Source organism: Agelaius tricolor, unplaced genomic scaffold (assembly GCF_023055355.1).
Source record: "Agelaius tricolor isolate 1412-34295 unplaced genomic scaffold, bAgeTri1.0.p SCAF_14, whole genome shotgun sequence".
NCBI classification, from domain to species: Eukaryota; Metazoa; Chordata; class Aves; order Passeriformes; family Icteridae; genus Agelaius; species Agelaius tricolor.
In genome coordinates this window covers 14,025,110-14,053,061 of record NW_027269274.1, presented here as the reverse complement: position 1 = coordinate 14,053,061, position 27,952 = coordinate 14,025,110, and the positions used below count along the sequence as shown (strand labels likewise).

General features: G+C 45.8%; 3 protein-coding genes across 9 annotated transcripts in view; all 3 read left to right on the top strand.

Annotated features, from left to right (window-relative positions):
- Nucleotides 1–9,540, top strand: part of FANCD2 (FA complementation group D2) — a 34,030-nt gene extending 24,490 nt beyond the window's left edge. For both annotated transcript variants that reach the window (XM_071439782.1, XM_071439781.1), the window contains exons 34-44: nucleotides 518–645; nucleotides 1,965–2,064; nucleotides 2,819–2,941; nucleotides 3,685–3,778; nucleotides 4,319–4,390; nucleotides 5,221–5,259; nucleotides 5,718–5,792; nucleotides 5,980–6,054; nucleotides 8,459–8,605; nucleotides 9,126–9,218; nucleotides 9,306–9,540. In XM_071439782.1, coding sequence (XP_071295883.1) covers nucleotides 518–645; nucleotides 1,965–2,064; nucleotides 2,819–2,941; nucleotides 3,685–3,778; nucleotides 4,319–4,390; nucleotides 5,221–5,259; nucleotides 5,718–5,792; nucleotides 5,980–6,054; nucleotides 8,459–8,605; nucleotides 9,126–9,218; nucleotides 9,306–9,383 — 1,024 coding nt within the window. In that variant the 3' untranslated portion in view covers nucleotides 9,384–9,540. The remainder of the gene's footprint in view (nucleotides 1–517; nucleotides 646–1,964; nucleotides 2,065–2,818; nucleotides 2,942–3,684; nucleotides 3,779–4,318; nucleotides 4,391–5,220; nucleotides 5,260–5,717; nucleotides 5,793–5,979; nucleotides 6,055–8,458; nucleotides 8,606–9,125; nucleotides 9,219–9,305) is intronic.
- BRK1 (BRICK1 subunit of SCAR/WAVE actin nucleating complex) lies at nucleotides 9,422–11,847 on the top strand. Its single transcript, XM_071439800.1, has 3 exons — nucleotides 9,422–9,559; nucleotides 9,648–9,730; nucleotides 9,809–11,847. Exons 1-3 carry the CDS (start codon nucleotides 9,442–9,444, stop codon nucleotides 9,833–9,835), a joined length of 228 nt encoding a protein of 75 aa, XP_071295901.1. The 5' UTR covers nucleotides 9,422–9,441; the 3' UTR covers nucleotides 9,836–11,847.
- Nucleotides 11,848–11,992: 145 nt separating this feature from the next.
- The window catches only part of TMEM40 (transmembrane protein 40), a 35,601-nt gene continuing 19,641 nt past the window's right edge, over nucleotides 11,993–27,952 (top strand). The window contains exons 1-12 of one of the 6 annotated variants that reach the window (XM_071439792.1): nucleotides 11,993–12,797; nucleotides 17,331–17,425; nucleotides 20,301–20,357; nucleotides 20,966–21,105; nucleotides 21,657–21,810; nucleotides 23,122–23,229; nucleotides 23,727–23,780; nucleotides 24,649–24,684; nucleotides 25,723–25,755; nucleotides 27,116–27,181; nucleotides 27,465–27,536; nucleotides 27,617–27,691. In XM_071439792.1, coding sequence (XP_071295893.1) covers nucleotides 20,309–20,357; nucleotides 20,966–21,105; nucleotides 21,657–21,810; nucleotides 23,122–23,229; nucleotides 23,727–23,780; nucleotides 24,649–24,684; nucleotides 25,723–25,755; nucleotides 27,116–27,181; nucleotides 27,465–27,536; nucleotides 27,617–27,691 — 787 coding nt within the window. In that variant the 5' untranslated portion in view covers nucleotides 11,993–12,797; nucleotides 17,331–17,425; nucleotides 20,301–20,308. Of the gene's footprint in view, nucleotides 17,426–17,471; nucleotides 19,047–20,300; nucleotides 20,358–20,965; nucleotides 21,106–21,656; nucleotides 21,811–23,121; nucleotides 23,230–23,726; nucleotides 23,781–24,648; nucleotides 24,685–25,722; nucleotides 25,756–27,115; nucleotides 27,182–27,464; nucleotides 27,537–27,616; nucleotides 27,692–27,952 lie in introns of those variants that run through there. The other 5 variants (XM_071439791.1, XM_071439790.1, XM_071439789.1 and 2 more) reach the window with 5 other exon arrangements.

Below are 27,952 nucleotides of genomic sequence, written 5' to 3'. Positions count from 1 at the left end.
TGAACAAATTTCAGGGATTTTTCTCTGTTTTGTGTGGGCATTATGGGCAAATGTGTGTTTGGGAGCTCTCATAGAGACTACACTGACTTCAAACAGAGCTTTGTGTTTAATTGAATGGCAGTGTAGTCAAACCTCGTTAAAGGGGATTAAAAAATGTAAAACATGCATGAATCTGTGAATCTCATTTGTTTGTATGCTGTCTGAGACAAGGAGATTAGTAGAATGGCTATGTTCTGGAGAGTTAAAATGCTTACAGGTACACTAGGCAAAAGCAGTATATAAAGCTGTTGCTAGACTCAGAGTAGCTGGGGCTTGAGAGAATTTTTCAGTGATTGAATTCCTATGTATTAGTGGCTGATCACCCCTTCTTCAGAAGGACACTGCCAGAGACAAAACACTGGGATCTGGAGACCTTGGATCTGAGACAGTCTAATGCTTCCTTTTTATTTATGTGTGTCTGAGACATTACCCTGTCTGCACTATTTTTCTTACTTTTTCCCTTTCTTCTCATCCCCAGTGAGAGTTTTCAGTACCTCCTGAATTTCCAGCAGAGTGTTCCCAGCTTCCACTGTGCCCATATCCTCACTCAGCTCCTGATTGCCATTGCTGAGAAACCCATGTCTGGTTGGAAGAGGGAGAAAATGGGTAATGTGTGAAGAGTCACTCATCTCAGATGAGTTTTGGTGTGGTCTTTGCCTTTTAAGGGAGAGATTTCCCTTTCACATCCTGGTAATCTTACTAGGTGAACAGTCCTAGCCATTAATAAAGGGAACAGCAGTAAATATATTGGACCCTCTTTAGTATGTGTTCTACTGTGCCTCAGTCACATGCAGACAGGCAGACTCCAGCTCTCTCAGCTGGTGTATTTAAAAATCAGAGCTTCACAACTTTCAGGAGTTCTAAGCATGAGCCTGCTGTTCAGTGTTGGTACCAGTTTAATCACTGGTTGTGGAGGTGAGTGATCACAGACTTGATCTGATGTAACTTCCTACTGTAAGTACAAATGTCTGTGACAGCTTGTTTCCAAAATTTATTGAAATGAGCTGCAAATACAGCTGTTACTCCACGGCAGAGAGAGGAAAATCTGCAAATTCTTAACCCCATGCAACAAATGTTTCCAGTTAAGAAAGCTTCTCTCAAAGATTAGGACCCATTACATAAGATAAATAGCAGATAAAGGATAGGCATGGTTGTAGGGAATATACAAGAAAACGACTTGATCTCCACTTCAGCACACACTGTAATAAAGATTCCAGACAGTTGCCTCTCTCAGCCATTCCTTGTCATACTAAGACACCTCTAGAATTTGTCCTTCTCTAATCCCCATAGCCACACAGAATTGTAACTTCCCTTCTTAAAGACAATTTTGCTATTTTAAAGTCTTATGTTGGGAGAATGACTGAGTGTGGCAGGCAATAACCTATTTTAACTAATCATTTCCTGATTTTAAACATTTCTGCAAGAGACAAGCAGGTTTGTTAGCAGTTTTGATTTCAGAAATCTGTAGACTTTAAACTTGTCTGTTCACATTTATTACTATAGTGCTGTGGCCAAAAGGCCAAGTCACTTGTTATTGGAACTCTATTTCTAGAAATGGATACCCTAAGGGTTGCATATGGCCTAATTAAAAACAAATAGATGGCACACTGTAGGAGCTGCCAACAAATAAGCTTTAACTTAAATTTGTCAGAAGTGGCCAGAGGTGGATGATGGTTCTGATGTGAGCAGGTATTCCAGACCAGGAACATGCTGGATGTGCAAATACTTTGTTATCATGATACATGTCCTTGTGGCCTTGCAGCTTTTTAGGGAAAATGCATTCTGACTTAAAAAGGTCAGGCACATGAGGGATAGTGATATTGTGGTCTTTCAAAAAATCATTTGAACATGCAGCTTTTATATAGAAGAGGGAATTTTTTTTATTATTATTTTTCTTTCACTAAGTTGTCCCTTATGTTTCCCAGCTTCTCTAGCAAAGCAGTTCCTCTGCCAGTCCTGGGTGAATCCCAGTGGAGACCGAGAGAAGGGCAGCCAGTTCAACAGTGCCCTGCACACCCTGCTCTGGTAAGGCCCAAGCCATTCCCTTAGGCACACCAAGACACTCAATTTTTTTAGTGATTACTGTTGCTACAGAGGAATGGCCCCTCTGAATCACAACCCTCATGCTTGCACAGCTTGGCCTAAAGCCCTGTTTCTACACTGTTTCTAAAGCATAGTTTCTTTCTTTCTTCTTTCTAAACCACCGTTTCATGGTTTGAAGTGTGAGGTCCAGCTGAGCAGGACCTCAGGATTTCCTCATCAGGTCCTTTGTCACTTGTGTCAGGAAGTTCTCATCAATGGATCCAGGAGACTCCTGGATTGCTTGTGCCCTGCTGGGCTGTCCTTGCAGCAGGGGTCATGGTGCTTAGTCTGCCATGAGGATCAGGGCCTGCAACATGGGGGTACTCCTGGCTGTCTGTAGAAGGCTCTGTTGGCTTTCCTGATCCAGGTTGCCTATAGCAGACAGCCATTTCAGTGTCACTCATTGGGTGTTCTCTTTCAGAAAGGATAATTCAATCTCATCCTCTTCCCAGCCTGCCCTTCCTAAATACTAAAATGAGGGAATACTGAATCCATGTATGTTTCAGATCATGGTAGCTTTTAATGACATCATTGTGACAGTTCTAAGTAGTGCTTTGGGTTTCCTGCATGTGATTGCCTTTGGCAGGGAAAAGCTTGACAGTTTTAGGCCACATGTTTCAGGTAGGGCAGTGTTCAAGGCCTTGTTGTGTCATTCTGTGTAGCATCTACTGATCAGCTATGTTGGTTTTGGATTTAGTGTCTACCTGGAGCACACAGACAACATCCTGAAAGCCATAGAGGAAATCTCCAGTGTTGGTGTTCCTGAACTGATGAACTCTCCCAAAGATGCATGTTCTTCTACTTACCCTACCCTAAGCAGGTAATTGTAGCAATAGAAACTTTGAATTCTGTGATACACATAATGATATTTTCTGCTTTTAAATATGTAGTTTTCTTATTTTGTGGCCTATTGTGATTTCATGTTGGTACTGTGGTGGCTACTCTGGACACTTGTAAACATTGTTTTGGCACTATGCAACAGGTGGCATGGGGTAGCTTTATGCCAAAGTGGAATGTCCTGTGCTTAACATGATGCTGAGTTTATTGCTGTGAGCCATTTTAACTGGAGAATGAACTGCTGTCTGTCATCAGTGTTGTCTCTGTGGTATAAAGCACTCCAAAAGTCAGCCCCAGAGGCCTGGGGTGGCTGTAGGCAATCTGGGCAGATATGCAGTGTGCAAAAACACACTCAGGGTGCTTCTGCCCCAGCATGGGAATTTGGAACCAGGGGTGAAGAAAGTTCCTGCACTCTGAAACTTCCAAAATCATCTTATGCTGAGAACTGCCATCCTTCCACTGTGCACCCCTACAGCTACAAGGAAGTGGTGGTGTCTAAGTGTCATTCACACTGAGGAAGTGCTAGTGACTTCCCAGGATTCTCCATCTGTCTGGGCAATTGGGCTGGGTTATACCTGTTTATGAGTCCTAGGGCCAATCTTCTGTGATTTCCTCCTGAGAAGGATGCCCAGCTGGGCAACCTTTGAGTTTTCTGCATCATTCTGGTGACAAACAGCCTATCAAAATGCTCAGAGCTGACTTGCAGTTTTTTCGTTTTCTCCATAGGCAGACATTCCCAGTTTTCTTCAGAGTAATGATGGCTCAGCTGGAGAGTTCAGTGAAAAGCATCCCAGCTGGGAAACCATCAGACTCAAGTGAGGTAGGAAAATGAATACACTGGGCTCTGTAAGGGGAAGAAAACCTAGGTTAAACTGGACAGTACAATATAGATGTATAAATTGGAAAGGAATTTACTTCTGAACTTTGTCTAGGAAATGCAGTCAGACACCTTCCTTCATCAGTGTATATTGACATTGATATGCAGGGTAACATAAGTAGCATCTTTTTTTCCTGATTTGCACCATGTCAAAAGTCCAGCAGAAGCTGCAACCAGAAAAGAGGCATTAATCAGCAAAATACTAAACTGTGCAGTTGGTCTGCACACCCATGTGGGAGCACAACATTATTTTGCAACCAAGAGCTGCTCTGAGAGCAAGCAAGTTAACTCCTAGCACTTAAAGCCACTGATCAGGCTGGAATTGCCATGGAGTGTTTCTGCTGTGATAAATATGCTTGTGTGAAGCTTTGTTCCTTTGTCTTCAACAACAACAGTGCTTTGGGTACAGCGAATGCTGAAAGCACATGCAGCAAAGTGAGAGGAAATGCAGCCTCTTGGGTTCTGTCCCCTTGCATCCTGTAGGTGCAACTGGAGAAGCTGCTGCGCTGGAACATCGCTGTGCGGAACTTCCACATCCTCATTAACTTGGTCAAGGTCAGGCTCTCGCTGCTTTTCTGCCTTTGCCCCCAAATTCTCAGTAAGGCCTGGTGTTCCCAGGCTCAGGAGCACTGGGGAAAAACAAAGTGTGACTGACTAGTGGAACCACCTGGAGGTGATAATTAAAGCCAGTTATAATCTGTGCCCAGTCCCACTGGATGAAATAACCCCCTCTGTTTTGGAGCTGGCTCATTCAGTGTTTCTTGAGTGCGATGCTGTTTGGGCCAGGAGGTGATAGGTACAGCTCCACTTTTCTCCTTGCTTAGGTTGATCATTACTGTTTATTTTTATATATCTGAAGTGATGATTGGCAGGCCCAAGTTTTTCTGTACAGCAGCATTCACTGGAACCCTACCTGTGCTCCAGATGCCTTTGGAGAGCATAAAGCTGAACCACTTAATTCAGTTTTGCCCATAGTTCCAGTTTAGTCCACAGCAGCACCAGGGTTACCTTCCTATTATTTTGCCCATCTCAGTTTTGCTTTTTCTGTTATGTGATTATTTGCCCATCAGCTGGGCTTGGGTCTCTTGAGTCCCAAACTGTTAAGAACTTTAGACTCGTTGAGATAATTTTGTGCCATCTGCAAAAGGTGCACCTTAGATCACTGAACAGCAATCCTGCCAAGGGCTTCCACCTGAGAGCCACTACAGTTCATGTGCTTATGTGGTGTTCCTGCTGAAACTTGAGTGTGGATGTTGCTTTAGAGCAGGGTTCACACATTCACAGGAGTGTGCCATGAAGGGCTGTTTTTAATTGGGTGCTGTGCTTACATGGTTTTCCTTAGACTTGTGGACTGATCTGACTCTTTTTTCCTCTTGTCCATGTAGGTATTTGACAGCAGGCCTGTACTCAGCATCTGCCTGAAAGTAAGCAAAAATTCAAGATAACTGAAGAAAGTAGTTTTAAGTACCAACTTTCTTGAATCATTGCCTCTAGTGCAGTAGAGTGGGTACTGGATTCTCTGGAAGGAGCACATACTGTGTTCCATACATTTTGCTATACACATATATAGCAAAGTGTAGTGATTCTAACATTTTGCATTTAGTTCAGTATTATTCCCAGATGCCCAGTGGATAAAACCAGGGATGTGTACAATGATGAGACCTTGTCCTTCCTTTGCAGTGATTAAAGTGGGACCCTTTACTGATCCTATATATTCCAGTACAGCACATATGTACAGTACATATTCACATGAATATAATCTTTTTCTAAGCAAGAACAGTCTCTGGGGTAGCTTGGAAGATTGTATCATTATCTCACCTGACTTTGTGATGGTTCTTTGAGAAGGAGTTTAAATTTGCTGATATTTATCTCTCTTTTCCAGTATGGCCGCCTCTTTGTAGAAGCATTTCTGAAGCTGGCCATGCCTCTCCTGGACCACAGCTTTAAAAAGCACACGGTAATCCTGGGGACAGAATGGCTGCAGCCAGCTGGGAACCATGACTGATACTTCCTGCATACACACACCTCATCTCTATCCCATAACCCTTTGAAAGGACTGCTAGGACTAAGGCTGTTTCAATATTCTGGTTTCCCTATGGAAAAGTCCTTTGAGAATGATTTGCTGATCTGCTTATTTATTGCAGGATGATGTGCAGAGTTTGCTGAAAACCTTGCAGATGAGTACCAGACAACTTCATCATATGTGTGGCCATTCCAAGGTAAGATAAGTTCCAATTGCAGCACAAACTCCTGACCTAAGGATGGTTTTATTTCCCTTCCACTGCTTTTCCAGGGCATTGGCAGGTTCTACTTGCATGCTTCCAACAATGTCTGTGCAAGCAAAAACTCAGAGAAGGTGAAATAGCCTTGTTTAATGGCCAAAAGTTGAAGCATTTATTCTGGAAGTGCCTGACTTGAATGTTAGGTCAGGTTAGCATAATATTTTTTAACACAGAGGTTCTGGACATCTTTAGTTGTTGGCATCTATAAGAGGTTGTTTCTGAGAACACAAGCTAAGATCTTAGAGACCTTGAACAAAGTACAAATGCCAGATTGATAACATAGGAGAGAAGCTTTGCCAAAGATGAACAGCCTTGTGACTCAGAAGGATCAGCAACAGGAGGTAGATGGGAAAAAGCCCTGCTCAAAGTCCTCTTAGATGGCTTTTATGTTATGCTGGAAGGGCAAAGGGAGAAGGAGGATGGTGATAACAGAGTCTATCTCTGTGGGAGACGGGGCAGGAAGGAAGGAGAGGATTAGAACTTTGCTTACAGTGTGGAGAGACAGTGTGTGTTGCAAGAGAGAATCACACAGGAGCAGACAGGAAGATCTTCCTGTGTGCTGCTTTGTTCCTGACTCCTGAAAGGTTCATGAACACTTGTCCAAGAAGGAAGCTTTGCCAAAGTAGCTGAAGGGAGAAAGCCAGCTACCAGCATGGCTCCCAAGCCAGATTTGCTACCCATTTAGGCAAGAGCTGGCATCAGGAGCACAGATATTTAGCTAAAGATAGAAGATGCTGTTGCACCTCTCAGCACAGGGTGAAAAGTGGAAGCTGGCAGAAACCTTGACAATGCTAAAAAGTCCTTATGTTTCAAAGTGCAATCCTCGTGCCTGCTTTAAAGTCACAATTCACCTTGTTAGCAGGATCACAGCAGCTTTTCATGTTATCTTTGACCAGCATGTTCAAGTGCTGTGTCCCATGGTCCTTGTTAGCACAGGGCTGCAGTTAATGAACACCTGTGTTGTACCACTTCTCTGGTACAGATCTCTTTACCAAATCATTTTGCAAGAATGAGAAGGCAGAAGCTGAATCTGGGGCAAGTAAATGTATGCAATCAATGTTCCATACTTGTTGGAAGAGGAGTTGACACCAACATTTGTTAAACCAACCTTCATTTCACTTTCACACAAACCTCAGGGAGGCTCACTAACCCATGGTGCAATGTGACCAAGGATTTGTCACTCTCCCTCAATACATGTGTCTTTAAAGAGCATTACACAGCAGGCAACAGCAGTCAGCTTCACCTGTCATTTCCTAAGTATTTGTCATTTCCCCTTTCACACCAAGTCTCTTTTCTGTTTATATACCTAACCCTGGGCACGTGGATAGTTTCTGGAGACAGAATTTTGCCAGTGCTGTACTTTGTTGAATCTCCAAACTGCCTGCACACAGTGGGGCAGGTTCCAGGGCTTGGGGAGCTCTGTGAATGTTGATTGTGTCATTAGCAAGGGTTCTGCTGATGAGGTTCTGATTAGTGCTGATGATTGTTAGCTCCTGCCTGTTACATAGGCTGGAGAACAGCTTGCTGTTGGTAACCAGTTACCCATTCCTTGTTGGCAGAACCTGAAGCAAAGCAGTGTCCCTCTGCCCAGGCATGTTGAACTCTTCCAAGAAATGTAGGTGACCTGAATTCAGAATACAGCTAATGAGAGCATCTTAATCCCAGAAGATTACAGAGTATTCTCATGAAAGAGGAAAATATTGCATACAAAATAATTGTGCAGGTTTTGGCAGATTGACAGGATTTCTGGTTTAGCAGTGACTGTTCTGTACTGCAGATTGAAGCCTAGCAGGAGATGCTCACCAGAGCTAAATCTCTTAGGATACCTGGCATAGGTGCCCTTCCTCTGGTGGCTTTTGCTTACAGCAACTCCATCTGTTCCTCCTGTCCTAGTTCTCCAAAAGCCAATGCTTCTTTGCTCCAGAGAAGCTGGATTTGGAGATTATAGTGCACACACATTCCATGTAAAGGAATTGCTTGAGGCACTGAGGAAGAAAAGGTTGTGATGGAAGTGGTATATTTAACACTTTTCTCATTTTTTCTGTTCTGAGCTTGGGAATTCAGCAGAGGAGTTAGTAGCTTCTCTCTAGAGTTCATGACAAAAACAGACTTATTTTAATGCAGGTGAATGTGGATATTTGGATTGTTTTAAGGGATCAGTTTAGACAAAATACTGATCTGAGCTTTATTTTTTAACAATAGCTATAATTTGGCCAAGAAGTGATATCATGTGGGCAAGCTTTGTGGGGGTCATGTCTGTCCCACCTGATAACCAATGGCTTTTAAACAGCCAGAACACTTAGGCAAGAATCAATCCTCATCACATTTTACTGTTGCATAGATTCACCAAGACATTGGACTGACCAACCATGTGCCGTTGTTGAAGAAGTCTCTGGAACAATTTGTGTACAGAGTGAAGGCAATGCTGGCGTTCAACCACTGCCAGGAGGCCTTCTGGGTCGGCATCCTCAAAAATCGGGATCTTCAGGTGAGAACCACTGCCCTGCCCGGGGCAATTAAAATCTGGGAGAGGACAATGCTCATCTTGTCCAACTCTAGACACATCTCTAACTCTCCCCTTGTGTGTGGATATAGCTAAAAGGCCAAATTCAGTGTGACCACAGTACAGTCATGTCAAGTGCAGGAGAAAGAAGCATTTTATTTCAAGATTAAGAGTCTGCATCTCTAGGCTCTTGCACTGAGGGGTCAGATTTGATCATAATGAACAGGTACAGGGATTTTTTGGCTGTTCCCTGGCGAGAACTTCACGCACAAGAGGGAAGAGATAAAGGTCACTTGAACACCTTCACACACTTTCATGTGTGGCTTTAAAAGAAGCCAGTTTTGGCTCTTCATCTCACTGTGGAAGCAGGACATTTAAACAAACCTGATGTTTTAAATTCTAAAACTCTTTATTTAAGGCAACAAAATGCCCTCTTCTCCCATCCCACCCAGGCACACTTTGGCCGCTTCACGTACACTCAGTACAGATCTTGTGTTCAACTTAGGGAGAAGAAATTTTGACTCAGGCCTCTGAGGAGAGGGGCTCGGATGAGGACGAGGGGGACGAGGAGGATTCGGCGGAGGGCCCCGCTGAGGAGGTACTTCAGGGGCCGCCGGGCTGCGCCTCTCCGAGGCGAGGGAGGGCGGGGGTGCAGCTCCGGTACTGACGGGGGCCCGTCCCGCAGGAGCTGAGCGGCAGCGACACGGACGGCAGCGAGGAGCGCGGCGGGGCCGGGCCGGGCCCTGAGGCAGCGCGGCCCTGAGGCACCGGGCGGGCGGGCGGGGCGCGGCTCCCGCGCAGGCGCGGCGGCGGCGGCGGCCATGTCGGTGCAGGAGGACCCGGTGCAGCGGGAGATCCACCAGGACTGGGCCAACCGCGAGTACATCGAGGTGATCACCAGCTCCATCAAGAAAATCGCAGACTTCCTCAACTCCTTCGGTGAGGGCGCGGGGCGGGGGCTGCGGGCGGGCCGGGCTGGGGCGGGCGGTGCGGCGGCCCGCGGTGTCTCACTGCCGCCTCCCCGCAGACATGTCGTGCCGGTCCCGGCTGGCCACCCTGAACGAGAAGCTGACGGCGCTGGAGCGGAGAATCGAGTACATCGAAGCCCGGGTGAGCAGCGGGGGAGGCGGGCCGGGTGCGGGCCGGGCCCGAGGCCGGCCCTGGTTGAGGCTTTTCCTTTTCCCGTAGGTCACCAAGGGGGAGACGCTGACATAGGCCCGGGGCGGCCCCAGCACCGCCGCCCCTCACCCCGCTCGGGGCCCACCGCCACCGCCGCCGCCTCTGCTCGTGTTGCCAATAAACCGCTGTGCTCCTGCCCTGCCTGCTCTCTGCGTGCCTGCCTGGGGCCGGGCCGCGGGATGCCCGGCTCCCTGCCACCGTCCTGGATGTCCAGAGCCTGCCCTTCCATCCGCCTGACCCACGGGGTTTGGGCACACGTTCCTCCCCACGCGTGGGGGCTGTACCACAGGGGCTGCGGGCCAGGCTGTTGTCAGCTCCTGGAGGCACCTGACTGGCCTTTGGGGCGCTTTGTGCTCCTGCTGGGATCATAGAAAATCTGGTGATCCCTAAGGTCTGGAGGGTGTCTCAGCCTTCACATGTGCACATGTCAGGGCAGTGTGGGGACAGCAGGCTCACCTGGCGTGGTGCACATGCCACAGGAGAGAGCCTTTTGCCAGCACCCAGGAAGAGGTGTTTCTCCTCTCTGCGAGGCAAGTGGCAAGGAGAAGGAAGTCTCTCAGCCCTTCCCCACCACTCCTCCATTTATCTCAGTTTTTCAGTGGGCATCCAGATCTGCACATTCACTGCTCATATTTAGCCTTTGTTGGGGAGTCCATGGAATTGATATCAGGAAAGGTTTTATTACTTCCCAGCAGGCTTTAAAAGTCTTGGTCTATTCTCCAACTGTAATCTTAGCTTTTTCATGATGGCACTGTCATGCCTGCAGTGTTTACTGAGCACCTGAGTTACTTAATGTTTGTTATATTTTTGATGCTGTCTGACATCAGCCGGTTCCTTGTTGATGTAGGTCCTCCTCTGAGCTCACAGTTTTGTTCTCCATAGGAATCTCTGTTTTCCATTGTTTGAATAAGTGCTCCTCCAGCTTTTTCCTCAGCTTTCATGGTTACTGTCAGTTTGGGCTGCACATCAGGGAGGCTTGGCTGCCTTTGGAGCACAGTACCTGCGCAAATGAGTGCTTTGTAGCAGCCCTGCAGTGAAGTGGAACAGCCATGGCTCACTGCTGTTGGGTGTAGGGGCCATATCAAATTATACTGTTGTCATAAGATTCATAGATGGAAGGAAAGCAGCTCTCCCTTGGCTCCAAGGTGGCTGCTCTGTAGCCCAAGTACATCAGAAGTACTGCCATGGCCCATGCATTGCTTACTGTGCATGTGCTGGAGTCCTGAAATCTCCATCATTGGAGATAACTCAGTATTTAAACTCAGTATTTATCTGGAGAAGGCCCTGAACTAATTGGATGTTGAAGTTGGCCCTGCTTTGAATGGGATGGGGTTGAGGCAGAGACCACCAGAGGTTCTTGCCTAAATTATGCTAAGGCTCTTCAATCCAAAGACTGAATGGGAGACAGGGTACCACAGACAATCCCTGGCACTGTGTCTGTACTGGGCTGACCTCTTAACTCGAGATCCATTGCTTGTTTCTGTTCCCAGCTAGTAGCATGGTGTGTCTCAATCCCTTCCTGGTCTCCTGACTGCCTGTTGGAATGGCTCTTTTTCCTCTCATACCAGGATTTCTCAAAGGAGTAGGTTTTGCCACGCAGTTGGGGCAGTCTGCTGGAAGGTGCCACTCCCCCCAGGATTTGTGCTCTCACAGAGCTTCAGCACTGTGGGATCAGCCTGTCTGGTTCATCTCCCAGCAGCAGGGATGCTGGGCAGCTCACTGCACTACAGAGTTCTGCCCTTTTCCTTTCAAGGAGTCTTACTAGTTCCCTAAGGAGCCAGCTTTTCTGGTTGGGTGCTGCTTATTCCAGGCTGTCTCTGGGAGGTGAAGCTTCCTGGTCCTCAGGCTGGTACTGCTTCTCCAGCAGCTGCTGTGGCGTGCAGCCTTGTAATAGATGGAGCTTTGATACATTTCATTATTTTAAATACTGGGGAATTCTGTTTGCCTTTTTTCTTTGTACTGTATTTTGGTTTTTGGTTTGTTTTTTTGGTTTGTTTTTTTTAGAATATGATGCCCCAGGAACCCACATTAAACTTTTCTGGAGTGGATTTGTGTATTCTAATTTAGATGATTTATGTGGTATGTTAGTGGTGCTGTCCTCCCCACCACACATTTAATGTAGCAGAGATGGCTGTGTCCTCTATGTCCTGATACCATGCTGTCCTCATCTCCTGAGAGGGCTGGGTGCTCTGCTTATGGTCAGCAGAGACCTGTTGGTGGTCTGAGACCTTTTCCCAGAGTCTGAACTGCAGAGAACCTGGTTTGCAGCCCCCTATGAAGGTGCCAGAATTGACCTAGAGAGCCTGAGCCAGTCTAGCTTGAGAAAGGTTTGTCTGTCTTGGATGACAGACAGTGGGCTTGTAGTGCTCACTGCCTGCTGGCCAGGCCTCATGGAGTGATTGGAGCAGTCCTGCAGTGCTCATTAGAGGCTCCAAGGTTTGGGAATGAGCTGTAGTGTTTTGATCTGGGTGGAAGACATGGTGTATTGGCATCACCCTTTGTGTGGTGTCAGCAGAAGTAGAACTTGATTCAGATCTAGAACTTGATTCAAGATTTGCATAGGCCAAAAAAGTTTTAGTCTGATCCAGAGTACATCTTTTAAGATGAATGGATTGGACCAGAGTTCTCAAATAGTTCTAGCTTTTAGTAAATACCCTGTGGGCTCTCAGTGCCTACTGTGAGCAGACCCTTGATTTTAGGAAACAGTTTTAAAGTGAAATGTACCTTCATCCCCTTTATGTTGCAGGTGATTGAACCTGATAATTCAGTGAGCTGAGGCCATTTCAAGAGAGGAATGTTTTAGGACACAGCTGAGTTGTTGAGGGACAGCTGCACTTTGATCCTAAGAGCTTTGCAAGGCTGAATTTTAAAAATCCCAGAAGATGGTGTCTGCTTGCATCCTGGTGCCAAGGCACCGACAGCAGCTGATGTCACTGGAGTAGTTGTCTCACAAGGAGAAGATTGGCCCTGCCAGCCTGGGATTGCTGCTGCTCCCCAGGTCAGTGAGATGGGAAGGTCACAGGAGTGTGGGAGGTTTTGTGTCCAATTTCCAAAAGCTGCCAGCAGTGCTGCTCTGAGCTCTGCACGTCCTGGGAGCTGGAAACTTGGCCTTGGAGTACATAAAAGCATTAGGGTGGCTGTGCCCTGAGCTCACCTTTCCACTTACCTTCCCCATCCCTCTCTCTCTGTTCATTCTGACACAGCCTGTGTGTTTTCACTTTATATCACAGAAGTGTAAAGCCAGTCATTGACAAAACCCTCTTTTTGGAGGAAGAGAGGATTATTGTTGGGTATGTCCTGGAGCAAAAGTTTGAGAATAATATCCTGGGGGAATAATGGGCAGATAAAACTCTGAGTCCTGCTGACTTCAGTCAGGCCTGTGGGACTCTGAGGTTCACCTTTTCTGGGGGATGTCCCAGCCAGTTTGGTCAGTGCTGCACAGAGCTGCTGGCCCAGCCCCAGCTTGGCTCTGTGACTCTCCCTGTGTTGCCCCTGTGCCAACAGGTGACCCCACCAGGTAACCATCCCGTGCCTCCTTACCTTTGTAGGCTGTTCTGCTTCCTGGCCTTGCCATCTCCTGGCAGGTACATTGGTGACAAAGCAGTGGGGACAGGTCACAGCCTGCCTTGCTGACAGAGTTACAAAATGGATCCAGGACCAAACCCATCCCACAAAACATCAGGATTAAATATTGAAATCCTTGGCATTGCCTGTGTGCTTGAAAGTGCTGAGGAAAAGGGCTTTATCAAGAGGGAGGATCAGCTGAAGCTGGGAATTGTCCCTCAGGCTCCTGGTGCTTCCCAGGGAGCATCTGTGCTCCCCTGCCTTTGGCTCTGCTTCCATGAGGCATTTCCAGCCCTATTGCTAGACCAGAAGACTGGGGATGGAAAGGGAGCCCAGTGAACTGGGAGAACAAGAAGAGGAGAGGAGCAGATACTGGAGCAGATTTTTTTGGACGTTGCTCATGGAAGCAGTTCTCCAGTTAGGGCAGTGGGTGGGGAGAGTATCCTGGGACTCTCTTGATCCCTGTGCTTGCTGCAGCACTGCTCAGCCAGGGCAGGGGCTGGGAAGGGCTCACTGTTCCCTCCTTCTGTCAGCCAGCAGCCTGTCCTTTGTGGATTTGTGCTTTGTGTTGGGGCTGCACTGTCCATCCTGCTGATGGGCCTGGGCTAAAGCAGCCAGACTGTAACTGAAGAGTGCCCTTGTAGCTAAATTGGAAGGACCAGCAGCCAGTGCTCCAGAGGCCTGACACCCCCTCCCTCTCATTCCTCAGAGCCAGTAATGAATGTGCTGATCATAATAAAAGGGAGCTCCCATAAGGAGGGAATTTCCATCATTACCTGCAGCCACTAAGGGGAGGATCCTGTGCTTGTCAGTACTGGAAGCACTCACTCTTCTGTCTCGGGAGCTGTTGATAGCAGCACCTGAGAAACTCAGTAATCCTCCAGGAAGTGAGTGATACATCCTGGCCTTTGATTTAGCCTGCTCAAACAGGGCTAGTTCTTAAATTTAACGGGCTTTAGCAAAAATTGTACTGTGTTAATTTAAAATAGTAATACAATGAATTATTTATTATGGCAAGTAATTCCACAGAAGAATACAGAATGAGAAAAAAATTTCCAAAAATCTTAGTAAGGTACAACATGATCTACTCATATGATTCCACAAGCTTTCATAGCAAAATCTCAGGCTTTGTCCCAGCCAAAAGCAAACATCTTTGACCTGATTTCAGCATAACAGGGTGTTACTGGTTCAGTGATGGTCTGGAAGGTTAGGAAGTGGGTTGTGTACACTGTTTGTTGCTTTTTTCTTCTCTCTCAAGTCTCATAGTTTAAAAGCAGAAAGGTAGCTGTAAACTACCTGTAGCCTGCAAAGTACAGCTGGCAGTGAGGTATAATCCCCCTGCACTTACCTGTGCTTCACAGGATCACAACAATTGTTGAAGCAGACTTTATTTAAAGCAAAATAAGTGGCAAGTAAGTAAGTAGCACAGGAGGGAGTAATTTAACCAACCCATTGGATGAAAGTCAGGGTAGGGCAAGAGGAGTCATGGGACTGTTTAAATCTGTCAGAAATGTGATGACATAATGAGCAATAACTACTCTATGTTCCATCACTGGGCCCCTCCTACACTCACTTAGCAGTATTTCTACATTTCTCATGCAACCTGCCTGTGTGACAAATCCACACACAAGTTGCACCCAATTAGTGTCAAGCATAAGAGCTGCTCTGCCTGTGTCTCACCTCTCTAAACCCCTCCTGGAAGCAATTTTCCCAGCATACAAAGAATAAATCACCATTCTCCTTAATCTCTCAGAGGACAGATCCCAAATAAGGGCCAGGTAAACACATGTAATACATGATAAAGCATTTTAATCTTCCCAGCAGTAGATACAGGATATTAGCTGCTTTAAGTGTTCAATGCTACATGTAATTAAAAATGGCAGGGGAGGTGAGACAAGGCACTTGAGTAGGCACTTGTAGAAAAGTAGTGGAATATCTGGCTTAAAAACCACAAACCTCAATAATTTCTCTCTCTAAAAAAAAAGCAAAAAACCACAGCAAACAGCGAAACAAACTGGAAAAGAAAAATAAATGCACACCTACTCTAGGAAGTATAACTTACTTTACCTGTGTCCCAGTCACTCCAGAAGCATCAGGAGATAAGGAGGTGAGGAGAGCAGAGGGAGGGAGTACAATCCTTCCTGGGGTACCAACTGCACCAGGGTCAAACCATTAGCTGGATTTGACAAATGACTTACATGACCACACCTTGTGTAACCAGCAGCCACTGTGCTATTGGAGTGTCCCAAGGAGTCTCCTTTGACACTGGCTGTCACTCCTCACATACATTTTCAGGTGAACAAACATCTGCCACCTTGTGCTGTGGTGCACTGCAGGAATTTGCCCCCTCCTTTCCTACTTTTGTTTCATTGTGGTGAAGGTTGGCTGGCTCAGAAATCATCACCTGCCAGTGAGGGAGCAGCTGTCCTGAACAACAAACCAACAGCCCTGGGGTGGCTGCAGATATTGTTGTGCTGTAAGATGAGTGGCTGAGAAGGGCTGGAGGGGAGCACCGATGACCTTACAGTGGGTATAGGAGGAGCAGAGGCTCTGTGTTGTCAGCACCCTCTGTGGCTGCTGGGGACAGGAGGTGTGGAGGACATGTTTCCCTTTGCTGCCACTGGCCCAGCTGCACAGGCAGTCTACCTGTGCCATCCTGCGATGTCCTGAGCAGGAGGGGAGCATGCCTGGCCTTCCACACCCTCATCATGGTGTCCTTGCTTAGCTTTAGCAGAGCCCAGGGCCTCTTCCCACAGAGTGGATTCTACATCCCCAGTGCCTTCCTGATGTCCCAGGGAGGCCAAACAAGTGGGGCTGGGTCTCCAGCCTGAGCAGGGGCTGTGCTGGAGCAGCCATGGGCAGGAGTGAGGGGTCCTGGTTGTTGAGGGCCATTACTGCCTCCTCTCTCTGTGCCAGTGGGACTGGCCCTTGGCCACATCCCCAGGGCTCAGGGACATGGGAACCCACGCCTGTAGTGTGACCTCAGCAGCCACAGAGCAACGGAGCCGCCGCTGCTCACCCGTGAGTCAGGGGAGGCCACGTGAGGCCCCAGCCCTGACGCCTTCCCTGGGCTGGGATCCCTGAGCCAGGATCCTGAACCACCACACAGCCGTGCAGGTGAGTGAGTGCTGGCGAGGGGCTCAGGAGCTTCTTGGGGCCAGGCCTGAGGGTGCTGGGGGGCTGCCTGCTGGCTCTTGGTACTGCTGGGCTATTGGTTGCTGTTTGAGGCACCGAGCCACTGTACAGGAAAAGGGTGCTGTGGGGATTACAGGACTTCCCTATAACCTCTCTTACTGACTCAACTGGAGTCTTTTTGACTCAACTTCCCCATCTTTTAAATAGTTCTTTTTCTCTAAAATCCTCGCAGCAACCCCAACACTTTATGCAAAGAGAAGAATTTGTTTGCCTTAATTTTACTCAGGCTACGAGCATTAACATTTCTGGCTTCTGATGCGTTAATATTCTTCCTTCAGAGCTTTACAGCCATCACAGAGAGGCACAGGGTGTGAAAGGAGAAACACAAACTGAGTAATTTCATATGTTGCATGTCAGTGCTTAAGGCAGAGCTGGAAAATGGGCAGCAACCTCCCCAGGGCTTACAGGTGTGGGGCTGGCAGCAGTGCAGCCACCGTGTCTGGGCCTGCTGTGAAAGCCAGGGGAGGAAGGAAGTGCTGGAGCTGCGGCAAGGAGTGCATGGGCTGTGCCTGCTCCTTCCTCACCCCCATGGGGCTGTCAGAGCTGGGGAGCTGCCCTCGCTGCGGTGACATGCACTTGCTGGGTCTCTACATGCCTGTGTTCAAGGAGAGTGAAAAGTCCAAGTTTTGCTACTTCTCTGTCACATTTCAGCTGCATTTGACAACAGGAAGGCAAGCAGAAGGGTAGCAGAATTATTACCACAGCCTGAGGAGACTGGAGCAGGAAGGGTTTCAAACGGAACTGGTGTGGATCAGTTTTTGTTGTCTCACAGGAAGAAACTCAGCTTTCACCACAGCTACGGCCCTCCAGGACATCTTCCAGTGGAACCAGCTGCTAGGACCAACCTAAGACTGCTAAGACTTGCAGGTGTGCTTTAAGAAGTTGGTTTGGTTTGATTTGAGAGAAGGGAATTGAGGGACTTTATCTTTAAAATAAAATTTAGCAGGTTTAGGTGTCAGCATATAACTTAAAATGAAAGGTGAAAGTAGTTTCAAAGAGAAAAGATCTGGGATTGTCCGATTTTTGTCTTGAAGTTAAAACAATCTTATTTTATTTGCATTTTTTTTTTTGTTTTCCCATTGAGCAATATCTCTCAGATATATTTAATCAGCTAAGCAAAACTTCATGCATGGAAGTTGTTAACCTCACTTTCTAAATCTGACTCTGCACACAAATTTTGTTCTAACACATTAAAAAGACCTCACTACAATTAAATTCTGATTTACTGTGAGGAAAACAAGGTGAGGTCTGTTGTTCATGTCATTGCCCAGTGAGCTCATGGCCAGGCTGAAATGCCTGTATATCATCATCCTTCTCTCATTATGAGGTATAATCAACTAAGTCACTTTTAAAACATACAATAATTAGGCACCTATACTTATCCTTTGTTTAGATCTGATTTTCTTTCCAGAAGAGCCACAGGGGAATTAATGTGCATAGTCTAAGAGAAATTAGCTACCCAACTTCCTTGGCTAATGTAAATCTTGGTGACTGACTGGGCTGAGCTGTGCTGGAGGCACAGAAAGGGAGATGGGAGCAGATGCTGAGTGCTCTTGGATCCTCTTGTGGCATCCAGGTCTTACCACAGCAGGATACAAAAGTGCATTAGGCAACTCTGTTTCTGTTGCTGGAACAGCTGAGCAGTCTGCTGGCTCATTTGGGCCAGCAAATGAGCAGTTTTGAAGTAAATCAGTCTGATAGCAGATGAAGATGACGTTGGCAGTGTCTGCCCTGCCTTCAGTGTTGAATCTGCTCTTCCTGTGTGCATGGCAGGACAGGTCAGGTAGTGCCCTTCTGCTCACTTTGTCTTTGGGATGATGCAAAGCTGGGATAAGGCAGCTGCTGTGACAGGTTCCTGGTAGGGGAAGAGCAACCTGCCTTAAAATGCCACTGAAAGTGGCCTTCACTAAGTATTTGGAAGCCCAAAGACAAACCTCCTGAGTTTCATTAGTAAAATATCAGAATACTTTTAAATTATTTTCTGAAATTGAATTAATCAGCTGGGAAAAAATGCTTATATTTAAAGTACTTTTGTTCCTTTAGCTCTTGTATTTTTACCATGCAGTCCAGAGAGAGCACTAAAGGTTTTAGGTTAAACAAGCAACTGTTGCAAGGTCTAAGTTGAGCAAATAGGAAGGCAAGAAAGAGACTGAAAAAGGCAGAAAACCATAGCTGAGATATCTAAGTGCCTATGAACTGACATTCTTGATTGAGTGGCCAAGAACGAGTCTGTCCAGGGTGTGGCGTGCTGGGTTCCTACATTTCCACATCAGCTGATGCTTACCCACAGAGGGGACAGATGCATTTCCTGCATTCCCTATCGGTGCTCACAGCTCCCACAGGGCTGCTGCCACAGCTACAGCAGCAAAGGCTGGATGTAAGTCAGGGAAAGGGGAAGATCTGTAGGTCTTTTGCATAGATGCATCACTGGGCATAATTTCAAAATGTTGTTAAAATATTGTTCTCTCATAATACACTTTGGAGGCAGGTAAGCTGAGTTTTCTGAGCTGAGCCTTTGGAAGTGGTTGTGTAATTTTCCCAGAAGTCTTTTGAAGTCTGTTTGTGTCTAATTTCCTCTGTCTGAGAAGTGACACCCTAAAAAGTTGTTCTGTTTGAGTGTTTGCTTATGTGTTACAGTATCCTTCTGAACATATTAACTGACCTGTTTTGGGTTTTGTATTAGAATGTTTTCTGGACTGATATGATTGTCTTTAGAGAACTGAAAGTGCCAGTAGAAAAAGAAACAGGTTTTCCTCTGGAAGTTTGAAGGGTATACTTAGTTTTCAAACTGCTTGATTGGAAGTGTTTTGTTGAATGGATCCAAAAGTCATATTGTAAGAAAATGTGTGGACATATAAACTGTTTTACTGTTGCATCCTGCATAGTGGAAACTGTGCTTTAGGCTCCCCAAACCTCTTCTTTTGCATCTCTCAGTACAGCTGTTGGTTGGTTGCAATGTTGCACGAGGGGAGATGCATCAGTGCAGAATGCCTGGACCATGCTAGGCAGAGGCAACAGTTCAGAACCACAGCCACCAGAAAATGTGCACCATCAGAATATTCCAGCCTCAGCCCAAAACTTCTGTGGCAAGTTTATCAAAACAAAAGGAAATGCTGAATTTTGGAGATGTCAGAACATTTGTTTCTGTGGCAAATACCAGTAATTAGTCTGGGATCAACACTTAAAAGTTTGTGATTCATAAAGCTAAAGTTAATGGAAATTTCCTTTGCATGACAGCTTGGCAAGACAGATGTTGAAGTATCAAAGTCTTCTGTGAGGCAAGAATTCAAAAGTCTTGTGGGACTTTCCTAGGAACTATTTCTGTTCTTTTTCCTGGCTGATACATTTTAAGTATTAGGATCTAAAAGGTACAGGATAATTGTTCTGTTTCATGAATTGAACCCAGCCTATTAGGTTACTCACATCTGTGGTAAATGTTTAATTAGACACCTTGGTAGCTTTACAAAACAACAATGTCAATGATCAAGTTTGACTTCTTTTTGTTTTACTCATGATGATCAGACTTTTATTCTTTCCTAATAACCAAAGGCCAGTCGGGCTCACTTGGAGGAGTCAAGAATTGGGTCCCAGGAGGGTAAATGAATCATGATGTGAAACAGAGAAGTGATTTCAAAACTGAAAGGCCCAGAGAGAGACACTGTGTTTGCAGAAAATCACAGACAGAAAACCAGGAAGGTCAGTGACCTGATTCTAATTGTGCTTTTTCTCCCCTTTCAAACAGGCACAGCAATGGAGAATTTGGATGTCCCAATCCCAGATCTTACTGAAGAACAGCAAGGTGAGGGATGCACACAAAGATCAGAGCTTTGGCTCATGCACAGGGCACAGCAGTGTTTGCCAGGGTGGACATGAGTCCATGAAATCTGTTTCCTCTGAAAACACACCCTATCCATCTCCTTGCTTGTAAAAGAGAGACCAGCACTCAATTCCCAGCTCTTCCACAGGTTCCTGTTAGGCTTTGTGCACATGCAAGTGGGAATTTAGGTACATGAAGCAGACTTTACTGTGCATTAAATGCCTGATGAGCAATCTCAGTGCCTTGGTATCCAGTCCTTGGGGTCTTTGTGCCTGTCTGTAGAACAGCATGGTCAGAATAAACACATGTTAAACAGCTAGGAATACTTTGGGAACACTTGCCATGCTTCTCTAACTGAGACAACAGCATCACAGAGACATCAGTCATTTGTATGGACTGTTGACATTTGTCTGCTGTTTTGTGGCAGACTGAGGTGCTTTATACAATACAGCAGCACTCTCTTTCCTGTGTGCTGTTATTGGGCAGTGTGTTACAGCCTGGTGTCTGTCTCCACACCTGCACTGAGCACTACAGGAACACTGCCATGAACCCCCCTCTACTCCTGCACAGTGACAGGTTTTTCCTTACAGACATTTTTCAGAGAGTTTTTGCTGCTGATGCCAAGTACTTGGAGACACATGAGAAAATGAACCAGTCCTTCTGGGAATCACTTGTGAAATGCTTGGCCTCTACTGACCCACCTATCCTGAATACTGAAGAAAAGAACAATGTAAGTTACCAAAGGAACACTTATCCTTGTTATTTTACTTTTCTACTATACTCTGGGGAGAGAGAACACAGTCCCACTAGCTGATGTACTGAAATATATTAGAAGGTGTAACAGGGCACTTAGATAAATGAGGTTCAGGCCACTGCTTTTTACTTCACTGCTCTCCATGTGCAAAAATAACTGGCTCTGTATAAATTCCTCAGGATCAGCTCAGCTCAGTGTGTTCTAGGCAGGACCATTGTTAGTCATATTTTGCTGTAAGATACTGCAGCAATTGCATGGCCTTTTTCAGACCCTATAGCTGTATTTCTCCAGCTCTCTGAATAGTTAACTATTGCCCACCATGCTGTTTTTCCCAGTTGATGGCTCTGCTCTGAGTTGCTGAATGGAGTTTACATTCTCTTCCCATCTTTGACATGACTCTTTGTCCCTGGTTTTCCCTTTGTATAGTAGGAGCAGGGTGGGATACACTCATTTGCCCATGAGGGTGTGCTTCTACAGGCTGTGTTTTATTGGAAAGACCATTTGCTAGTTACTTACCTCCTTTCCAGCTCCTTAACAGCTGTGATGTCCTCCCTGGAGGCTGTGCTGCCTGCCTGAAAGCCATAGAGAAGAAAGGAGTCAGGGCAATGGCTCTTCTCTACCTTTTGCTGAAGACTTCCAACCCATCTGGGTACAGGCAGCTGCCCAGCTCCAAGGGAAAGGGTGAGTCCTACCTGTTCCTGTCAGCTGTCAGTGGGACTTGACAGCAGCTTGAACACTCTGTTATATGCTTGGAAGTGATTATTAGTGAACAACTGAACTTTCTGGAAGTGCTGCTCAGGAAAGGCAGTTAGGTGTGGTGGTAAGGAGAGCCAAAGTTAGTATTTAACTGTAGTTAGACTTGGCTTCTTCTGGGGAAAAAACTACTTGTGTTTAGGGAGAGAGCATGTCCTGCTGCCAAAGAAGTTTCTCTGACTTGAGAATGTTTTCCCTGACTTTTTGCACAGACTGTTATCCAGTCAGCCAGGATCCCCCTGAGCACTCACAGTGGTAGGAAATCAGAGCTGAGGCAGTGAAAATATTTGTACAACTATAATTCCCTAGCAGCATATGTAATACTAAAAGGAATGGACAGGGGATAGCACACAGGGTGCTGAACCTGGCAACAAGATAAAAGAGACTTATTTGCCTGGCTGTGCAGGAAGAAACCAGGGACAGTTTCACTGGGTCCATAGTCATTAATTGTCTTTAATAGATGACAGAGGAGCACTCACTTAAGATGACCCTAAATTTAGCTGAGGACCCTCAAGGACATCCTGTTCCTGCTTCTGCCTTGATTAAACATGTTCCTGAAGGGGAGAGACCTCCCAGCCTGGTGCACAGCCCAGCTCTGGTCATCTCTCAGAGCAGGAATGTTGGTTACAAGACCCTTGGGCTGTGAGCAGCCTCGAGGAGCCGAAGGAGAAGGAATCCCATCTACCTGCCTGTGCCCAAATCCTGCACCTCCTGATGAAGAGCTGCTCAGAGCCCCGGCCCTGAGCACAGAGCTGGGTGTGAAGCTGTTCAGAGTCACCCCCGGCCGCAGGAGGCGGCAGCAGCAGTTGGGATCCTCAGGGCTGTGCTCCTGTGCCACGAGAGGGAGCTGGAGCCGCGGCGTCGGCACAGGGAGCCCTGGCAGGAGTAGCCCAGGGCAGGGTGAGCCACTCCTCTCCTGCTGAAGCATCGTTCAGCTGCTGCTGCTCCAGGGGGTGGGAATTTGCACAGTAACATTATGGTAACATTCTGAATAATTAAACACCAGAATATGAAAGGTGTCTACCACAACCATTTAAGAAGGTCTAAACTGTAGCATGTATGATGCTTTCATTTGATGCTTTATACTACTGCCCTTTGTGTGCCAAAAACACAACTGAAATTAGACAAAGGGTCTGATTTCCTGTCAGGCAACTTTTAATAAAGCATTGGAAATCTGTAATTGTAAAATAGAAAATGTAGTCACTGATAATGTTTTTTTTTCTCTCTGTACAAAAAAAGATGAAAAATTGAAACTCCTGAAGAGTTTGGAAAGGAATTTTGTATATTCAGAAGAGGACAAAAAGTCTAAAAACTCATCCCAGGAGTCCATGGATGAAGATACACAAGGTAAAGAGGATTTATTTTATTTTCCCTGATACATAATTTAGTCTGACTGCATGTTTTTAAGGATTGACAAAGGAGATGTGGCAATTCTGTAGAGCTCTGAATAAAGTAAGAAATTGTGCAAAAGAGAGAATGTAGAAAATCATCAGTACCTGATTCATAATCAGCAAAACAGTGGCTGCCACCCACTCTTGTGGAAGTTGGTTTCAGAAGCATAGAAATCTGCTGCAAGATTCCTTCCATAAATAAAAGATCCTAACTTCTCTCTACAGCCCTTTATAAATTTAATCCACCTTCAGGTTTTGCTGAGTTTCACCAATTCAGCCAGCTTTGAAGGGAGCTGTGAGGCAAAAGCAGCCAATAGTGATCCTTGCATTTCAAAGCCTTGATTTTTACCTTCATATGGTTATATTGGGAGCAAACAACTACAGTGCTGTTGTTTCTGATGCTGCTAGCACATTTTTCTTCACTCTGATGAACAAATACTTTCTCTTATCCAGACAGTGATGAGGAAGATTTAGGAATACAGAAGACTGAAGGCCAGTTACTTGGAGGTAGGATAAAGTGACAACAGTATTGGCTTTTACTAGAGGCAACCAATACAAACCAAAAAAGGATTATTTTTTGTATTCTTTGGGTTAGCTGTTGAACAAAGGTATATTAACATGTGTGGATGTAAAAGAAAGACAAGTTAGAATTTGGCTGTAGGAAAGACATTTCCTACAAGATGAAGCTCAACTAATGCTGACACTCAGCCATGCCCTGTGCTCAGAGTTGAACCAGGAAAGCAGCAAAATCTGCTGTTGTGGGAGGAGTCCTGCTGCCTGGGTCTGCACGGCTGCCTCTGAAGTGCAGCAGGAGGGTTCTGAAAACATCTGTCACAGCCACCACCTAGAGGGGCTGCAGTCAGCCCACAGCACTGACTGGAGATCATCAGCAAGGGCCACCTTGTTCCTGAGGATTTTCCTTTCCTACCAAAGGAAAAACGGAAAATAAGTACAAAGCAGATGAAGAAAATGTGTTGTGTCAGTACATAAAAATACCTACAGAACTAGGGATGTAAAAATGTAAAGCATTAATATTTTAATTAATGTCTTAAACTGAGCTCAGCCCAAATGTAAGAGCAGCTCATTTAAAATTGACAGGAGTTCTAACCTGTCTCACAGGAGTCTGATTCTACCTGAATCATTCTACCCCTCCAGATACTTGGAGAGATGGAATAGCGGGGGGAAGAATTCAGTCATTTCCCACTTTTTGACTGCATAATCCCCAGCAGAGGCACCCTCTTTTAGTGGTTAGAGTTGGTCTCTTCCTTGTCTCTGTTACACATCCACACTGGTTTCAGGGAGCTGATGGGCTGGCACTGGCACAGACACCCTCACTGCAGGTATTAACCTACCTCATCTCTGTGTCATGTTTTAGGAATACCAGCAGAGATGGTTCCCTACAGAGATTCAGGTAAGCACTCCTGGGTCACCTCATCCTGCTGGAATGACTATAACTGCAGTGTCTTCTTTCTGACCTGCTGAGACATTAAAAAATAACTCTCAGCCTGTAAATCCCTTGGTTTCCAGTTAGCACGGTGTTGGGCCTGGGCACGGTGCAGACATTCTGTTGCAAGGCTGTGGTAGTGCCTGCCTGACAGCAGTTGATTTGTACAAGGTATTCTGGCAGATTAACCCATTTTTGTAGGCCTGCCAGGCTCTCACAAGATCAGCTCATAGCAGTCATTCTTTAGGGGAAAACCCAGCAGTTCTGTTGGGCAACTGTTCAGTCTTAGCCAAAAAAGCTAGAGGTAGTTTTTAGCATTCCCTGAAGCCCTCTGTCTCCTGCTGAGCAGGGGTGCAAGGCTGGGAGGGACCTGGAACCTGCTTTCTGCCAGCAGTGATGCTTGGCTCTGAGTGCACAGCATTCCCAGCAGGAGCTGCCAGGTGAAAGCCTCAGCAACAGAGCAACAGTGCCAGGCAAGAGGCCTGCACAGACAGGCAGTGGGAAGGCAGACTTCCTCCCACCAGACACTCTGCACAGCCCCAGAATGTTTGTAAAAAGGCCACAGCAGGAAATTGCCAACAGCTTAATTGCATTACTGAGCTCATCCCTCCTGTGCCCAGGCCAAGGCCACAGGATGAGTTAGGAGAGACAAACAGCCCAGTGGAAGCAGCCTTTGGAGAGGACATCTGCTCCACTTCTGTTCTGTGCAGTGGAAAGTTACAAATTGCACCATAATCCCTTGGGGAGGTTTTTAAGTTACCTATCCCAAGGAGCCATAGGGACACCAGGGCAGAGGAATCCATTGCAGGGCCATATTCTCCCCACACTGCCAGGTGCAGAAAGGGTCATGTTACTTTTCCCCTTGGTGTTTGGCCTCTCTACCACTCACCCCAGTTTTGTTGCAGATAGGTGATTGCTCACTGTGCTTCTTGGTGCTGAGTATGGTGGGAAGCTCTATATTTGTATTTTTTCCATCAGAAGTAACAAAACTATATTTCTTTTCAGAGATTGCCAGAAGAGAAGATTCAGATGTAGATGGTGAGTAGAAACATGCAAATTAAGAAGTTTATTTTGTGGATGTTGTTTCAGGAGTTTTGCTTAGTGTAGTGAGGGCAATACCAGCTCCTTGATGCCTAGAGATTGTCTAATCAAAAAGTAGAAGGTTGAAAACAGGTAAGAACATGGAATGCTTTAACAGAAAAAATACTGTGCAAGTCATTCCATGATGCCAAGTTACAGTGGGACTGTTACATTTAGGAAGTAGAGTAATACAGGACAGACACTTGCCATGTGTGAATTGATGTTCTGCTAAATTCTTTATCTATAGATCATTCATACAAACGCACAGGGTTGTATCTGTGAGTCAGAATAAAGCAATACTATGTAATTAATTAGAAAATAATTGAGTTTGCCCCCAAACCAGACTGTGATTAATCCAGACTGCTCAAAGAGGCAAAAATTTGATGCCTGTATCAGGTGACCCAGAGCAGAGTTTCTGTTCAAGGTTTAATTGTTCTGTGGTTCAAAAGCACCACAGCAAAAGTCTACAGCTCATGTAAAGGACCCCTCTAGTCCACACCTGTTCCATCTTAAAAGAAAATTCACTGCCAGGCAGAGGTTGCCCAGTGTAGGGGAAATCAGCACCTGAAACTTGTTCTGAATGAACTCCCAAAGGTTTGGGTGCAGCAGGTGCCTCAGGGGCTGCTCAAACCACCAACAAAGAGAAAAGGAAAAAACTGCTGCTTTAAACCTGTTGTTGGAGAGATGGTAAAATACTCAGCTCTTTCTGGCAATACAGGTGGAGAAAAAAGAGAATTTGGCAACTCCGCTCATGACAAAGAGCAAACTGCTCTGTGTTTAAACTTCTAAAATACCTCATTTGTTCTTATGTTGTTTTTTCTGTGTGCCAGTGTAGCTGCAGGAGACTCATTTCAGCAGCAGGTCTCCTTTTGGGAGGTGCAGAAGTACTTGGTGTCAGGTGTTAGTAGAGGGATGGTTCTCACACCCTCAGAAATGAAGGGATCCTTTTACTGTAGCTGTGGTTGTGCAAAGCACCCAGGAATCAAACTGAAGCTCCCTTGTACTATGGCTTTACTCCCCCACTGTCATTCTGAGACTATGGCTTGTCCCAGAAGAGGCAGAAAAAACCCAGAGTGCTTTAAAACAATTCAGTATTGTTAACGCAGCCATCTGGTTATACTTTTTAAAATTCATTTTTAAACCCATGCTCTTTGGAGTGATTTTAAAATAGCTAATTTTATTTTTCTGAAAGGATTCCAGACTAATAGTTTTACATATATTCTGCTCTGACAATCTATTTCAGATACAAAAGGGAAATAAACTTTGAACTCCTTAATTTCACAGTTCCATAGTACTAAAAGACTTCTCTTTTTTGTAGCTTACGAGGAGGAGAGCACTCACCCCTCTCAGTGCACAGTACGGTGGATGGGCATACGGAAGGATGGTAATTGATTTATTAAATCAAACTGATGTCAAACCTGTTGAACCTTAGTCCAAGAATAAGATCTCTGATTCAAAAAAACCTTTATTTTTCCAACATGAGTACTTTGTTGAAGTGTATCAAGGCTTCATGATGAAAATCATTGAGGCTTCTCACAATGTTGAGCCTAGCCCCTGAGAAATCTCAGGGAAATTGCTTTCATTCCATGAGTGATACTCTGTACCTAAAGGTGAATTTGGATGGGCCATGGCTGCCGTTGTGACCTAATCTTCCCTCTCAATTTCAGATGAATTCTTTCATTTTGTCATTCTTTGCTTTGCAATTGGAGCTTTACTAGTTTGCTACTACTACTACAAAGGTAAGGCAAAATTCAATAGAAGGATGTATCATTGCACTGTAGAAAAATGAACAAAACTAACATTTATTTTGTTGCCTTAGATTGGACTATTTCTCTTGGGATTGGTTTAATCACCTTTGCTTCCCTGGAAACCACTGGGATATACTTTGGTCTAGGTAAGTGTCCCTCCAGCAGCAGCTGTGTCCCTGCTCTAAGGACAAGGTCACACAGTTGCCACAGCCCATGAAATTGCCGGGGTTGAGATTCTGTAACTCACCATGAAACTCCCCCAACATCTCCCAGTTACAGAGGGGATGCAGACAAGCAGCCTTAATGCTACTGAAGGGAGAGGTTGACTCATTTTTCCTTCTCAGTGATCACAAGACCCTGAGTCACCTCTTTCTGCAGCAATGGCCGAATGCTGCGTTGCCATGACA

Coding starts and splice junctions, on each gene's coding strand:
- BRK1 (XM_071439800.1), top strand. CDS start 9,442: ATGTCGGTGCAGGAGGACCCGGTGCAGCGGGAGATCCACCAGGACTGG. Junction 9,560..9,647: donor AGACTTCCTCAACTCCTTCG/GTGAGGGCGCGG, acceptor GCCTCCCCGCAG/ACATGTCGTGCCGGTCCCGG. Junction 9,731..9,808: donor TCGAGTACATCGAAGCCCGG/GTGAGCAGCGGG, acceptor CTTTTCCCGTAG/GTCACCAAGGGGGAGACGCT.